The following is a 16441-nucleotide window of genomic DNA, read 5'->3' as shown; positions in this document are numbered from 1 at the left end:
TTGATCTTGAGATTCTAGATTCATCAAGTATATTGTCTACCAGTAGCAGTTGAAAAACCTGTGAAAAGGTTAAAGATTGAAAAGCCATATGTAGAATTTAGATAAGCCAGAAGTCATTAAACAAATGATAGTCCTTTAGGAATCAATCACATCTGAGTAGTTGAATTAACTAAAATAAGAGCAGTAGAGAAAGGAAATTGGTGTATAGCTGCAGGAATGTATTTACATCTTCAAGTTTCTTTTCCATGTGATGTGCTTGTTTTCAGTTTAATTACATTTAACAATTGCACATTCAAAAAAATTACAATATTAACACTTGTGTTCTGTACTTCACATAGTTGTTACGCTTTAAAAAGCATGTTATGGGACAGATGCTCATAACAGCAGGAGTAGTTTTGTTCTGATCCTTCTGCACTTACTTATCCATGCAGTTACTGGCCAGAGCTTAGGGCTGTCGTCTTTGTTACTCCAACAGTGTAAATTCTACATCAGTCAAAATTTAAGTTTTCAGATTAATTATTTTTAATACCCTGACCAGCAAAAAAAATTCAGTTGTTGGTGTTATTTGAAATTTTCATTTTCAGAAAAATGTTTTGTTATCTTTAATATATACTTCCAAGTGAGATTTAACATAACGTATTAATCTTACAGGATTCATCTAATTGATGAGTTTAATACCGATATGGATATCTTTGTGTTTCTGCTGTCAACAAAAGCTGGTGGACTAGGCATAAATCTGACCTCAGCAAATGTTGTTATACTTCACGATATTGATTGTAATCCTTACAATGACAAACAAGCAGAAGATAGATGCCATAGAGTAGGCCAGACTAAGTAAGTATTTTGGGTTGAAATTTCTTTTTAATCAGAATTAGTTATTTTGTATAGAATGTAGTCTGTTGATAATCTGCCTTTGATTTATTTATTTTTTTTCAGCAAGGCATGGCTGCTCTTGTATTATGCACCAGCAATGTTGAACATGAATTCCAATGTGTAACCTATTCATTTTCTAGTAATTCAAATAACTTCCCATCCCTTCCCCCAAATAGTTCTACAGCATACCCCAAAGAGTTAAAGTATTATCAGTGGCCCAGCCCCTTTGGAAAAGATTAGCAATTGAAAAGACTTACTTGTTAGAGTATTTAAGGACCAGAGACAGACTTGGTAATACATACACTGTTTCTATTGTATGTCCCTTTAGGAAATAGATAATTTCAGTTGTAAATATTTCAGGTGAAGGTCAATTTTGACATTGCTGGCAGGAAAATAAAGAGGTAAAAATAACTACAATTCAACTCTACTTTCATATGTAAGCAGACAGTTAACTTTTTTTATAAAGTAGTTTAATATATCTCCAAAACAACATTAATACAGTCATTTATGGACCAAATATTTATCAGTACCTATTGTGGAACTAAAACCTCTCATGTAATGTCTGTATTTTACTACACTCTCTTACTTTTTGTACAGAATTTTGTACAGAATTCTTTGAACCTGATTTAAAAAAGCATTTAAAAAAAAGCCATGGAATTTCTGTCTGAACACAGAGCTCTGTATTAATATCGTTTTACTGGTAATTTTTTTATGTACTTTTTTTAAATTTATTTTTTGTTGTTGAGAATATACACACAGCAGAACATTCTCCAATTCAACAATTCCTGCGTGTACAATTTAGTGACATTGATTACACTCTTCAAGTTGTGCAACCATTCTCGCCCTCTTTTCCAAATTGTTCCTTCCTCATGAGCATAAATTCATTGTCCCCTAAGTTTCCTGTCTAATCTTTCAAATTGCTGTTGTTAGTTTGATCCCATATAAATAGTTCTTAAAAGAGTACAGTGCTCAAGGCATACATTCTTTACTAGTTAAGCTAAACTTGTTTGGTTTAAAGAAGACTTCCAGGAATGTTTTTGATTTAAGATTTAACGTTTAAAGATTTTCTCAGGGCAATAATTTCAGGGGTTCATCCAGCCTCCATGCCTCCAGAGATACAGGATTCCATGAGATTTTGAAATTTTGTTCTGCATTTTCTCCCTTTTGATTAGGATTCTTCTGTAGAATCTTTTATAGAAATATTCAGTAATGGTAGCCTGACACCACCCAGTTTTTCTGGTTTCATGGCAAAAGAGGCAGTTGTTCATGAAGGCAATTAGCCACACATTCCATATCCTTCTCCTGTTCCTTACTTTCTTTTTCCCTCTGTTGATCCAGGCGAAAAGTTTTCCTGGTAATTTTTAAAGTACAAATATCTTTCTCTCGTCTTGGATCCATAGGAAAGAGTACACAAAAGTTGCATGCTTATAAAATGTCAGTCTCATGTAGATTGAATAAAAGGAGAATTTAAATTTAAAACATATTTGTCATATGATTTTTAAATCATTCTTACTGAACTCTAAGATGATACAGTGTTTACATGTATCCAAAGAACTTTAAGTAATCTAAACATATTTTTTATTTTTTAGGGAAGTACTAGTTATAAAATTGATAAGCCAAGGGACGATCGAAGAATCCATGCTGAAAATTAACCAACAAAAATTGAAATTAGAACAAGATATGACCACAGTAGATGAAGGTAAGCTGTTTGTAAGCAGAATTTTCAATAAATATTTATGCAGTAATATATGAAAAGGCATCAAATTAGCAGTAGTAGCAAGGGGATAAACAAAGATGACTAAATCCTTAACTAGCTTACAGTTAAGGAATGGCATGGCATGAGATAAGCATACCCATTTCAAAAGTGCTACAGTAACTAAGGTCCATTTTGCCAGAATTGATATAAACACTTTAATTTTGAGAAGTCCTTTCTTAACATCTCTTAGCTTGTCTCAGATACTAGAACATCCGGGGAATAAAATTAAGTTTGGATCCACAATTTTATAATTTGCAGTAACTACATAAAATAATTTTTATGAAACCAGAAGTTTAGAATACAGGGCATAATATTAACTTAGGAGCACGACCGTTTATATTAATTTCATTTTGACTAATATTACATTAGAGTGTATAAAATGCATTTTTAAACACTTACTAATTTAAACTTTTCAGATTGAAGTAATTAGGCCCTAAAAAGAACTTTAAGAGTTCCTTCCCTACCCCACCCTTTTGAGAATAATTTGAAAAGTTTTATAAGTTAACAATTTTTATTTATGTATATATTTTTGAAAATTCACTGAGTTCAAAACAGAAACTATATAAAAGGGAAGACAAGATCTTCTTCCCACCCTATCATCTAGCTTCCCCATAAAGGTAACCAGTGTTATCTTTTTTTTTTTTATTGTACTTTAGATGATGGTGTTATCATTTTGTTGAGTGCCTGGCCAGTATTTTATGCATATAGAAGTAAATTAGCATAGTTATTCTTCCCCCATTTATACAAGTTAGCATGCACTGTTCTCCTCCTTGCTTTATTTTAATTTAATGTTAAATTTAATTGGGAACAAGGTATTTTATTATTTTTCTAATACAAGAGGATATTTCTAATATTGATAAAGGTTCATTTCCATTTGGCAGACTTCTGTTGAATATTTACTGTGTCCTAGTACTTTGCTAGGCACTCTGTAATATATAGAGATCAATCAATTTTGAAGTGTCCTTCAGGAGAGCTAGACAATGTTTGATCGAAATCAGTGCTTGTTCTTCCTGTATGGCATGTATTTCAGGATGCTGTTTGAGCTTGGGAAGGAAGACATGAAGGAGAGTTTAACTTAGAAACAAATTGAGTTAGACTTTTAAGGGTGGTGATGAGTAAGATGAACTTAAACAATTAACGATTTAAGTACTAGACTTTGTGTAGATGTGGCAATTTGGCAATTTCAGCAAAAGCAGTAGTGCTAATACATAAGCCAGATTCCACTTGGGCAACATTTTTTTCCTGATTGTTTTGTTTACGGCGGCTTTTAGAATTTAATGGAGCAATTAAATACCTAGGTAAAATTCACTTACAGGAATACTGGCAGATATCCCAATATGTGGATTATATTTTTGTCCCAACAATAATAAGTCTCTAAGTAGAACCATGATAGTTCCTTAATCAGGAACTCAGCTGTTTGATTGTCCAACTTCCAGCTGTTTTAATTGTAAGTCTTTTCCCATAGACTAGTTCATTTCCCTAAAGACATATTCTTCAATCTCTTGTAATGTTGGAATGGTGGGGAGAGTTGGTATATGCCAACTGAGCAAATTCTCAGAACCGAGGGCAACGAGTGAGGTGGGGGTGGGAGGCGACAATGCTCTTCTCATTCAAATAGTTAATTCTCCTGTTTTCTATGCAGCTTCACTGTCCTCTGCTATTCCCAAGTCCGAAGTTTCTCTGATTCAAGCTATCCAAAGATAATTTTGGATAATTTGTACCTCTTGGGTAAATGACTGGCTACAGTGACAGGCTTCAGGCATCCTATCCCTTTAAAGTATTTTTAGCTCCACCTGTTCCCCACATTTCAGAAGCGCCTTTACCTCCATTTTATGAGCTCTGGGGGAAGAGTTCTGGGTATGAAGTAGTTTTCTTGTATTTTCCATCTGTAGGCAGTTAAATTTTCTGCTTTCTCTATTCTGATTGTCAGTTTCCATTCTTCCATCTGCTTTTCATTTCCAGAATTTGTTGACAGCTATCTCTCTGCTGTTGTCTTTTCTTGTATTCTTTCTCATTTGTTTCAAGTGTTCCACCCCCACCCCCACCCCCGCCTTTTTTTTCCATGGCATTTTAATGGTACCTCAGATGGGAGCAGACATGTTATGTATGTTCAGTCAATCATTTTTAATCATAATTCATATAAAGTGTTATCTGTATAAATATGTTCAGTCTTAATAGTTTACCCAATATTTTCTCCTCAAGTGTCTTGTTAAAATAGCAGCTTATTTCAGCTATGTTTTCAGGCCATTAGCTTTAAAATATTTGTTGTTGTTAGGTGCTACCGAGTTTTCAACTCACAGCGAACCCATGTGACAGAGTAGCACTAGGCTGTAATCTTTAGGGAAGCAGATCACCACATCTTTTCTCCTCCGGAGCCACTGCCTGGATTCAAACTGCCAACCTTTTGGTTAGCAGCCGAGCATTTAATTGTTGTGCCACCAGGTCTCCTTTAAAATATTTAGTTATAAAGAATTTTTCTTGCACTTAACCAGTGTTCCCTTCTGTAGGAAATTTTCCTCCTTTGTCTCCTTAAAACTACTTAATATGATTTTTCCAGTAAGTGTATCATTTCAAAGGAAAAATGGTAGACTCACGATATACTGATGTCTTTTATTTAATCTTAAGTATAATAATTTTGTTTCAGTTGTGCATCTGATTTCATTACATAGTTTTGACATTGAACTGATGAGAGTACATGAATGCCCTTATGTCCATCTCTCACAGTGAGATCCTTTTGCTCTGTAAACAGAAAATATATTTGTAATGAATGTGTGTGCTTTACATTAGCACAATCTGAACACCTCCTTTTCTTTGAAGCTATGAAAGGTTAAAGAGCATTATTGTTCTCATTTGTGGTTATCAGATTTTTGCATTTCTAGAGCTTTCCTTAGTGGTTCTCAAAGTGCAGGTGCCTGGACGATCAGCATCAGCGTTACCTGGGAAATTGCCAGAACTGCAAATTCCTCAGCTCCACCCCAGACCTACTCAGTCAGAAACTCTGGGGATGGGCTTAACAATCTGGTTTAACAAGCCTCTCAGGTGATTCTGATACATACTAAAAGTAGAGAACCACTCCTTTTGAATAGGATTTTGTGTTTTGTTTCCTTTTCCCTTTAATGTCCCCAAAGTGATTAATTACATTAATAATATATTTTCTACCTCCTTAAACTTCAAGGGTTACTATAAGGCCCATGGATAGGCTTAGAGGCAGGGAGAGGTGTTAGTGATCTTAATGAGAGTTTCTGTTCTGTATATGTATGTTTTCTACAAAAAGGAGAAGAGTAAATAAAAGTACTGTTATAATTTTAAGTAATAACTGGGAGGTATGTGTATGAGAGAGAGACGTGATTAATTTTGCTGCACTTTGGCCACATCTAATTTATAAAATTATTATAGCAAATATTTATTGATTGCCAGCTGTGCCATTGTCAATAACCAGCAAATTAATAAATCAATTCATCTGAAATTATTCTGAATGAAATTTTATTGAATCAAGGATTGTTAGATTCTGTATCACCACACTGGATGTTTTCACATCTTAGAAAACCTGAATAATTCTTCTAAGTGTCTAGATACTGAGGTCCCATTTTATTGAAAGATGGGACAAACACTGAGTAAACAAAAGGTAATTTTCAGCAGGTAATTTAATCCTCAACTGATATGCTCTGCTCAAAATTTTGTTCATCTATGTGTGGTGGATTTAGGTCAGTGATTATGTCTTTGGATGAAATAATAAGGGTATAAGAATTATTTCCATTTGGTTGGGATTTGGGAGCTTTGTTGTTTTTGTTTTACCTACTCAGTTTGTTACATAAGTGTGTTTTCCTTTTATTTAGCAACTGTGAAGAGTAATACTATGTGCTGTATGAATTAAATATGGTTAAGACTGTATCTATCTTTATGTATCTATTTTTATATAAAATTATGAAATATGCTGTGCTGGCAGTATGAATAAGACCACAGAGGCAGTAACCCTACTGTATGAAGAGGTTGGGAAAGATTTTTTAGAGGAAGTGATACTGAAGCAACCTGGGCCTTGAAAGATAAATAGGAATTCACCAAAGGTATAGAACCTTGGAAAGGGACGATATAGTTCACAAAACAAAAAGAAACTTGATAAACTTTTAAAATGCTGCTTTCTGTCCTGCAGGTGATGAAGGGAGTATGCCAGCAGATATAGCCACATTATTAAAAACTTCAATGGGCCTGTAAAATTGTGAGTTCCCAATCAATGAGGAAGTATCAACTTGGTGCACTCAAGGACATTTACATTGTGATGACCATGGGGTTTATGAACATTTATAACTTTTTATAATTTCCATATTGCATTTCTCATAGTATGGACAACTTTTTTGCCACTAACTGAATTCTTCAGATGCTCACACATGAAATTTCAAAAAAAGCCACAAGTATGTAGTCCTTAAGATGTTGAATAATCATTTTACAAAGCAGTTTTCTGAATGGGGATTAGTTGGTGATTGTTTGTAACAAATATGCTAACGCTTTAGAAATGTCAGTATTTTTGTAATTATTTCTACCTCCAAATATATATATATTGTCTTTCACTGGATAATGTGTGTAGATTTTTACATGTGCCTTATTTGACAATGCTTATGTCTTTTTTTTTTGCTTGTTTCATTTGAAGTTTTTTTTTTTATTATGTTAGTTTAAATAATGCGGCTGTATAATTATATAGCTTTAGTTTTATTGCTATTTGAAGCAGATGTTCACCACTGTCAACAAGAACTCAACCTGAATTTAAAGGTGGCAATCCATATACTAACATCCCCCAGGTCCTCTCAAGCACTTCTGTTAAAACAAATCTGTTTTCCTAGGCACTAAGTTGTTTTCCAGTGAGTAGTAACTAAAGAAGACCTTATCTTGCTCCATGGATTAATTCCTTCTGTTCATTTTCCAGCTGCACTTATTGTGCTTATTAGTCTGCCTATTCTATTCTTGTGCATGTTTTCATTGATTTCCCTCTCCTGGTTTTTGCTTCTCTTAAAGCTGTTGCCCAGTCACTTCTGCTCCAGTTCTCCCTAAATAATAGTTCATTCCTGCCACATCTCATGCATCAGCAAGATGTTGGTGACATTTTTCTAGCTTGGCAGAACAGATTAACTAAAGCAATTTCATTTCAAAGCAGACTGAATGTGACTTCATATTAAGGCAGCATTAGGTATTGCATGGAAATAGGTCATTAACTTTAAACCCTTATCAAAATATAATTTACCAGTTTCCAGAATTTCCAGTACAGGACCTCCTGAAGAGAGAGCCATTGTTCAATTCCAATTCAGTGTGGGTGACAAAGTGAAATTCAGAGGTAAAGTTGTCTATTTGATATTTAACTCCTTATTAAATCTTTTCTTTACATTTTTCCCTGTCAGTCTGTATTGCTGTTATTATACATCAGTTTCTTTGTATAACTTGTGAGTTTTATGTGTTTTGTTTTTATTATGTAAATACCAGTATAAATAAACTTATTTATAAATCAAAGATTTGTTAATTATTGGAGATCATACCTTTCAAGGCAGCCTTCCTTGCTAAGATGCTAGGTAATGTAACCCTCTGAATTTAGAAGGCAAAAGAAGTTCTTAAAGTGATTCTTAAGCTATTTAGATTCTGAAAGCTCATACAACTCAATAGACTTACTCAGTCTTGAAGGTATATTGAACATACTGAATATGTTGTAGTGCACTAGGGCTAGAAGGACTCTGCAAATGTTACTACTACCTCCTCCTGTATCACAGCCTCCGAATCACTTCGTCAAATTGTTGGGAATATTACCTTATAAAATTTCATAATGGGTTTCTCATGGCTTTTCTGTTTTAATGTATCTTCATTGATAGGCTAATTCTTCTGTTATTGTTAAATCCATATTTTTATCTCTAATGAAATGTAGTTGGGTTCTCCCTGTAATACTCTGTCTTGGGCTTAATAAAAAGTTTTTGATCATAAGTTGTTTTTTTTTTTTTTTTTTTCCCCATAACCTTTTTAGTAGTTTCCACCCCTCCCTTTACCTTTAAAAAGTATAATATTGAGCACAAATGAGATCATATTATGTGCTCAGTACTGTGTGTTTCTCACTGAACTGGAATTTATTACTTAGGATGTATTTTCATTAGTCTGTTCATTGAGCTGGTGTCAGTAAAATCACCAGTACAAAGAGGAAATAAAGCATAGTTCTCCAAGTAATATCTTGACCAAGTGAAGTAACATTTTTATGCAAATAACACAGGAGTAGAAGACATGGCATTCTGTGTTTTTTCATAACTATTTCTGACTGCATAGACTTGCAGCTTTATGCCAGCAGATATTTATACTCAAACATCAACTAATCTTATTTCTAGCAGTTGGTGTTACTGTATCATGGAGAGAGAGGGGTGTCAGGAGACTTGGTTTCTGTTCGTGTGATCTTAAGCAAGATATTTAACCAGTCCATAAAGTTAAGGAATTGGATGTTGTAACTCTTGCCAAAATGTATGCTTTTTTTTTTCCTGATTGTAAATATGATATACAATTAAATACCTGCTCTAGTTCTCATTCTTTTTCTCTTTTATTACTCTCTCTCTCTGTGTAAGCAAGGAGACATTAAATTTGTATGCAAGATAGGATAATGGAACATGTTTTTCCTTCAGTGCAAAAAGATGATTTAAAGGTTATGTTGGTGCTGTAAGAGTCCTGATGGCACAGTGGCCCAGCACTTGGCTGCTAACCAAAAGGTTGTTGGTTTGAATCCATCAGCCACTCCATGGGAGAAAGATCTGGCAGTCTGCTTCCATAGAGATTTACAGTCTTGGAAACCCTATGGGGCAGTTCTACTCTGTCCCATAGAGTCACTATGAGTTGGAATCGACAGAAGTGGGTTTAGTTTTTTTGGTTTGGGTTGATGCTGTGATTGAAATGAAGTATTTCCTTATGAAACCTGTTGCATTTTACACTTTGATTATGATTTACGTAAATGAGTGGGCCTGATTATTTCATTTTGAATTTTCATAATTTTGAATAAGCATTATATTTATCACTTTTAGTAATTTTTATTTTCATTAAAGCTTGTCAGTATGTAATTATGTAGAGGGAAATGACCATGTATGATAGGGAGGAAAAGTTGCTACCTTCATTATCTAGTGTATTATTTGTGAAAGTTTTTTTTCTTTAGAAAGGCTCTGATGTGATAGAGTGCTTTATGATGAGATTCACTTATAACTTGTATTTATTAACCACTTATGGCAAGAAAATTTAATCTAAACAAACAAGGTACTTAGAAAACACACTTTGTTTTTATGTGTAATCCTTAGTGATTAATAAACTATTTAACATTTTTTCCCATTTCATATAACACTTTTGGAAGGAAAGAAGCACCTGAGCAAGATCATGTCTAGCTGGGCTTTTTTTCCCTTTTCTTTCTTCCTCCACCACATTCCATCTTGGCTTTTCAACTCTATTTTGCTTTCTCTGCACTGCTTTTCAAGTGGAGGGCCATCTATTTCATTAGTCCGTTTCCAAAATGACATGACATACTGAGATTAGACAATCCGGTATTAATAATAACATAAATTAACCCAAAATTTGATGTTCCAATCATATAATTATATGTTTAAAATATTGGGAGGAAGAAGGCCTGAATGTTTAGTTATATGGGAGATTTCTATTTAAATTACGTATTTATCCAGCCAGTTCTCACTTTTCGTGGTAATAGGGGACCATAAAAATGACTACACTCTGAAATTATACAAGGAGATCTTAACAATCATGGGAAAATTTATGATTGTTCCATGACCTTTAAAAAAATTTTGTCAAAGCATTATAAACTTTCTTACTGCTTGTTATAAATGTCTAAGTAAATGAAAAACTAGCAAAGCTAATACTTACATAATCAAAAACCCGCTGCCGTCTGATTCCAACTTACAGCAACCCTATAGGACAGAGTAGAACTGCCCCATAGGGTTTCCAAGGCTGAAATCTTTATGTAAGCAGACTGCCACATCTTTCTCGCTTGGAGCAGCTGGTGGATTCGAACTCCTGACCTTTCAGTTAGCAGCTGAACACTTTAACCACTGTGCCACCAGGGCTCCTTTCAAAACTTACATAGTACATTGTAATTTAAAGTATTGTAAATATTGATAATTACAGTGTTGGTTTTTTGTTTCACTTTTAAATCTTAAAAATAGTTTGAACAGTACTTCTTGTATAACTTATTTGTATGCTTTGGTGAATTGTCATACTCTTTCTAAGTTTGGATTAGCTCTCAGCATTTATCCTTCGTTCTCTCACTGTTGTGAAATATCTCTGTTCCTTAATGTGAAGTTTTCTTAAGTGTCACTTCCTCTGGAATATCTTCATTTTTTGTTCACAACCACTTTCCTCATTTATGTTGGTGAGTTCACCTTCACACAATTCCTCTGGCTGTATTTCTAGAAACTTGAGTGGTTGCAGTGTCAGCATTCCCACAGTCAGCTGTTTCTTTTCTAACTCAGTTTATGTTCAACTTGAATTTCACATCTGCATGATCACTTTTCATTTCTCTGTTGCATTTTCAACTTTGCTGGCAGTTCCTCTTTCGATTATCCATTTTTTGTAAAATATTAAATGGGTTTAATACTGGGAAACAATGAGGCAACACAGCTGCATGCTTTACTGTCTGTGCATGAGTAACAGTTGGTCAGTTACCAGTCACTGACAGACTTTGACAAGTGCCATGATTAGTCTCTGGTCATGATGTGCGTCTGATAGTCACATAGTAATTTGTGGACTGAAGAGCTGGCAGCAGAGTTTGAACGTTATGCAATTACAGTCAATATACTGTGGTAACTGAAATCTGAACCATGCTGTTGGGGAACTGGTGCTAACCAGTGGTAACTGAAGTTCATGCATGTTGGAACCAGTGCAAAGCGAGGCCTGCCTGTTTTGTAAACTATTTTTCCTTATTTGTAAATGAGTAAAGCTATTCCGGAAAAAGACACTGGAAACTAAATGTTCTTTGTTTTTTTTAAAAGCAGATTATGGCAAAAGCGAAAGTCTTGACATAACTTGTTGGGGGAGTATGTGAACTATGTGGCAGGCTAGTGTAGCTGTCTTAGCTGATGGGTGTGATGCTGTAAAGAACAAAGAAGTTTGAAGGCAGTGTACGTCATCTAGAGTTTGGTTTGGGGCCTCCGTTGTATCCAGTCAGTGATGGCAGGAATTGCTTGGACTTTGTTTTTTAAAGTCACTAGCCTGGGATGGATGTCCAGCAAGTCAGGTTTTAAAACCAAAAGCGTGGTACTGCAAATATCCCAGTAGAAATCGGCCCAAGTTACCTAGTTTAAAGGAAACAAAAATTATTTTCATTTTAATATAAAGGGCATAACTATCAGCATTCCAAAGTAAGCTTAATTTCTTAACATAAAAGATAGCTTATTTTTAATTCAAAACAGTATTTTATTATAAAACTAGAATGTGTGTATTACAGAAAACTGGGAAAATACATATAACAACGTACTCCTATCACCCAGAGAGATTACTACTTGTTAATATCTCAGTGTGTAAGGTATTTTTCTGTGTGTGTAATATTAACTATACTCTTTTGTAACCTCCTTCAGTTTACACCTCTGTGGCAGTACATTTCCACCTTATCTAATACCCAATCCTTATTTTACCATCTATTCCAAAAACTTCCTTGACAGGACAAAGCAGGATCCAGTCCAGGACCATGCATTTCCTCTGGTTATGTCCTTTAACTCTCTTCAGTCCCATTCTAGTCCTCTAGAATGTCTTATCTTCAGGATTTATGTGGTTGCTTCATCTTGTTTACCTTGCTCCTTTATACAGGAACAGAATGGAAGTTCCGGCTGAAAGGTTGATAGTTTCAAGTTAAATATTTTAGGCTGAACTACATGATACCACATCACATCAGGAGACATAATATACGCTTGTCTGACCATTTTTAGTGGGATACGAGATTGATCACTGGAATAGAGTGATGATAGTGTGGTCCTGTCCTCCTTGTACAGTTGTTGGCTTCGCATGTGTTTTTCTTTTGTGACTAGCAAACTAATTTGTATGATATTTGATTCTGGATAAGTATCAGTTAAAGAGTGAAATTTAGAAGTGGACTATTAGTGTTTTTTTGGTATGGAGTTTAATAAAGCTTATTGCTATTGTTTTATGAACTTGCTTAGTAAACATCTGTCAGCCAAGAGAGGCTATTGGTTACAGGATTCAGAGTTCAGTCGCAAACATTTATTGAGTGTCTGCTGTGTGCCATGCACAGATCTAGATGCTAGGCATTCATTGGGAAGTAAGATGTGATGCAGGCCCCTTCTCATGCAGCTTTTATTTTAGAAGGGGGAAGACAATCGGGAAGACAAATCTGTAAGTTGATGGGTGCTATGATGAAAAAGAGGAGTGATGAGGTGGACCATTTCTCCAAGGAGCCCTGGTTTCTTTTAGTATTTAAGAGACCAGAATCTGGGTGCTAGGGATGCTCAGGACTACTATCTGAGATTGGCCATTGTTTCAAGAGATACAGAAAATGCTGTTTTCTTTATTTTGATATAAAATACATCATGAATCTATACTCTTACCTGTAATTTAAATTCAGGAATAGAATTTTTACTTAACCTCACTGACTTTACATCTCTGTTTCCTTTCTCCCACACTGAAAATCTTGGTTCTCAATGACATCAATATAATTTCTTATTGCTTTATCCAACAATATAGATAAAAAATATTTTTTAAAAAGAACAGTACCAACGATACCACCACCAATATGATCACTAAAAATGGTGTACGATTGTTATTTTTTGTCCTGAGAGAATGTCTGTCTTGAGATATGTAATCAAATTGCTTGAAATAGTTGTTCATTTTGTATTTCTCTATGCACCAGCTTGACACAGTTAGGTTCACTTATTTCACTTGGCTTTTGATTTTTAGTGACAGCTTAAAATTTTTATTTTTTTTTTAATAATTACGTACAATATTTTATGGCTCCACTGTCAAATCTACTAAAGATATAGTCAAGTTTAGCTTGTATCTCTGCTCTCTAACCTATGAATACCTCCCAATGGGTAACATTTTTTTCAGTAAATTTTTGTTTTTGGTTTATCCTTTTATTAAAAAACATTTGCTTTTATTTTTTAAAATGTAAAACATACTCACAGAGTTACCAACAAACCACTCTTTTCCCCCTAAATATGTGTCCAAATCTTGCAGAAGAATAGGTGCATCATGTGTGAGCAGCTTGTTAAATATCTTATCCTAGAAGAGAGAGAAAAAGATCACTTTAAGAATAATGGGAGGTTCTCATGGAATCCAGACTTTCTGGAGCCATTGAAGCTAGATGAACCCCTGAAACTATTGCCCTGAGATAATCTTTAAACCTTAAACCAAAAATATCCCCTGAAGTCATCTTAAAACCAAACAATAGCATAACTAATGAATATCAGCCTTTAGTAGTATGCTCGTTTCAGACCTGTGATCATTGAGGCTGTGTGTCAACTTGACTGAGCCATGATTCTCACTGGTTTGGCAGTTGTGATGTAGTTTGGCAGTCATAAGATGATGTGATCACTTCCATGATGAGATTTGATACAATGCGATCACCTCTGTGATGGGATCTGCTTCGAGTAGCCAATCAGTTGAAAGACAGGTGCCTTGGGGGTGTGGCCTGCATCAAATACATAAGTGGACTTTCTGGCAAGACTCGTGGGCTTTTGTTCACTCTGGATCCTGCAGCTGGCACCTGTTTGTCTGACCTCCAGTTCTTGGGACTTGAGCTAACAAGCTTACCTGCTGTCTTGCTTGCTGATCTGGGGATTCATCAATCTTCGCAGCCTGTGAGCAAGAGCCCTGCTGTCTAACCTGCCAATCTTGGGTTCGCCAACCCCTGTGGCTTTGTGAATCAGGAGAAGCCTCTATCCTGACCCATGAACTTGGAACATACCAGCTTCTACAACCATGTGAGCCATTTCCTTGATACAAATCTCTGTATATTTAAATGCTTTACTGGTTTTGCTTCTCTAGAGAACTCAGCCTAAGACAAGACCTATCTATATGGGATCAAACTGACAACAGCAACTGAAAAGTAGGAAATTTAGGGGGCAGTGAGTTCATGCTAATGGAGGAGGAACAGATTGGAAAAGGAGGTGAGAATGGTTGCGCATCTTGAAGAATGCAATCAACGTCACTGAATTGTACATGTAGAAATTGTTGAACTGTGTATGTACTGTGTATATTCTCAAAAATAAAAGAATAATGGGGGGGTATTGAATAATATGATTTGAGGAGGAAGTAGATTTTCCACATAAATTTAGAAAGGAAGAGAAGTATCTACATGTTTTTCTCAAATTTATAACATGGAGATTCAGGTCTGATTTTCTATAGATCTTAGTCATCCCTTTATTACTCATGGATTTAACTAATAAATACTTTTTTTTCCTAAACCAGTTCTTACAGTTTATTTGTGCATAATGACTAAACATTTTACCCATAAAATTTCATGTTTGTGTTTTTCATTTGTAACCTGGGGACTTAAATCTATTCTTCCATATTTTCATATAGGCATATATTTACATGTATTTTTAAAATTATTTTTATGAGACAAAGGTGTTTAGTAACCTGATGTGTAATTTAAAGGGTATATCATACATGCATACATATATCACACATATACATCCATGCCAATAAATGTGTATTCACAATATAATGGATGTTAATAGGGACATACCATAATTTATTTACCAGTCTCCTCTTGTATGTTGTTTTGTTCATTTTTTTTAATTTTTTTTTAATTGTACTTTAGATGAAGGTTTACAGAACAAATAGTTTCTCATTAAACAGTACACATATTGTTTTATGACATTGGTTAACATCCCCATGACATGTCAACACTCTCCCTTCTCGACCTTGGAGGACTTTTTTGGTGAAAATACATATAGCCAAAGTTACATCATTTCAAAAGTTTCTACGTGTACAATTCAGTGACATCGATTACATTCTTCCAGTTGTGCTGCTATTCTCACTACCCTTTTCCAAATTATTCCATCACCCTTATCTTCAACTCACTGCCCCCTAGGCTTCCCATCAAACCTTTTGAGTTGCTGTTGTCAGTTTGATCTCACATAGATAATTCTTTTTTTTCTTTTGTACCTTAGATGAAGGTTTGCAGAACAAATAGTTTCTCCTTGAACAGTTAGTACACATATTGCCCTATGACAATGGTTAACAACCCCATGACATGTCAACACTGTCCCTTCTCAACATTGGGTTCCCTATAGCCAGCTATCCTGTCCCTTCCGGCCTTCTTGTCCTTGGGCTGCTGTGCCTCATTAGGCCTGTTTTGTTTTATGAAGCTGTCCAATCCCTGGCTGAACGGTGAACTTTGGGAGTAACATTTTTTTCAATAAACTTTTGTTTTTGGTTTATCCATTTATTAAAAAACATTTGCTTTTATTTTTTAAAATGTAAAACATACTCACTGAGCTAAACGGGTGACTGGGGGCCATACTCTCGGGGTTTTTCCAGTCATGGCAGTAAATCTGGTCTTTTTTTATTATTATTATTTTTTAATTGCACTTCAGGTGAAGGCTTACAGAACAAACGGTTTCTCATGAAACAGTAGTACACATACTGTTTTATGACATTGGTTAACAACCCCACAACATGTCAACCCTCTTAACTTCTCAACCCTCTTTTTGGTGAAAATACACATAGCCAAAAATACACCATTTCAAAAATTTCTACATGCACAGTTAAGTGACATTGACTACGCTCTTCCAATTGTGCTGCTATTCTCACTTAAGATGAAGGCTTACAGAACAAAATAGTTTCTCA

General features: G+C 34.9%; 2 protein-coding genes across 5 annotated transcripts in view; one reads left to right on the top strand and one right to left on the bottom strand.

Moving 5' to 3' along the window:
- The window catches only part of SMARCAD1 (SWI/SNF-related, matrix-associated actin-dependent regulator of chromatin, subfamily a, containing DEAD/H box 1), a 128393-nt gene extending 119806 nt beyond the window's left edge, over window positions 1-8587 (top strand). For both annotated transcript variants that reach the window (XM_023741346.1, XM_023741345.1), the window contains 3 exons: window positions 652-834; window positions 2463-2572; window positions 6780-8587. In XM_023741346.1, coding sequence (XP_023597114.1) covers window positions 652-834; window positions 2463-2572; window positions 6780-6841 — 355 coding nt within the window. In that variant the 3' untranslated portion in view covers window positions 6842-8587. The remainder of the gene's footprint in view (window positions 1-651; window positions 835-2462; window positions 2573-6779) is intronic.
- An 835-nt stretch (window positions 8588-9422) lies between these two features.
- HPGDS (hematopoietic prostaglandin D synthase) overlaps window positions 9423-16441 on the bottom strand; it is a 42410-nt gene continuing 35391 nt past the window's right edge. The window contains exons 5-7 of one of the 3 annotated variants that reach the window (XM_023741349.1): window positions 13769-13867; window positions 12423-12459; window positions 11748-11928 (exon numbers count right to left, since the gene is read on the bottom strand). In XM_023741349.1, the coding sequence (XP_023597117.1) occupies window positions 11867-11928; window positions 12423-12459; window positions 13769-13867 (198 nt within the window). In that variant the 3' untranslated portion in view covers window positions 11748-11866. Of the gene's footprint in view, window positions 11929-12422; window positions 12460-13768; window positions 13868-16441 lie in introns of all 3 variants that reach the window. The other 2 variants (XM_023741348.1, XM_023741347.1) reach the window with 2 other exon arrangements.

Source organism: Trichechus manatus, unplaced genomic scaffold (assembly GCF_000243295.1).
Source record: "Trichechus manatus latirostris isolate Lorelei unplaced genomic scaffold, TriManLat1.0 scaffold00178, whole genome shotgun sequence".
NCBI classification, from domain to species: Eukaryota; Metazoa; Chordata; class Mammalia; order Sirenia; family Trichechidae; genus Trichechus; species Trichechus manatus.
The sequence above is the reverse complement of the archived record's forward strand: the minus strand, read 5'-3'. Positions and strand labels throughout refer to the sequence as shown.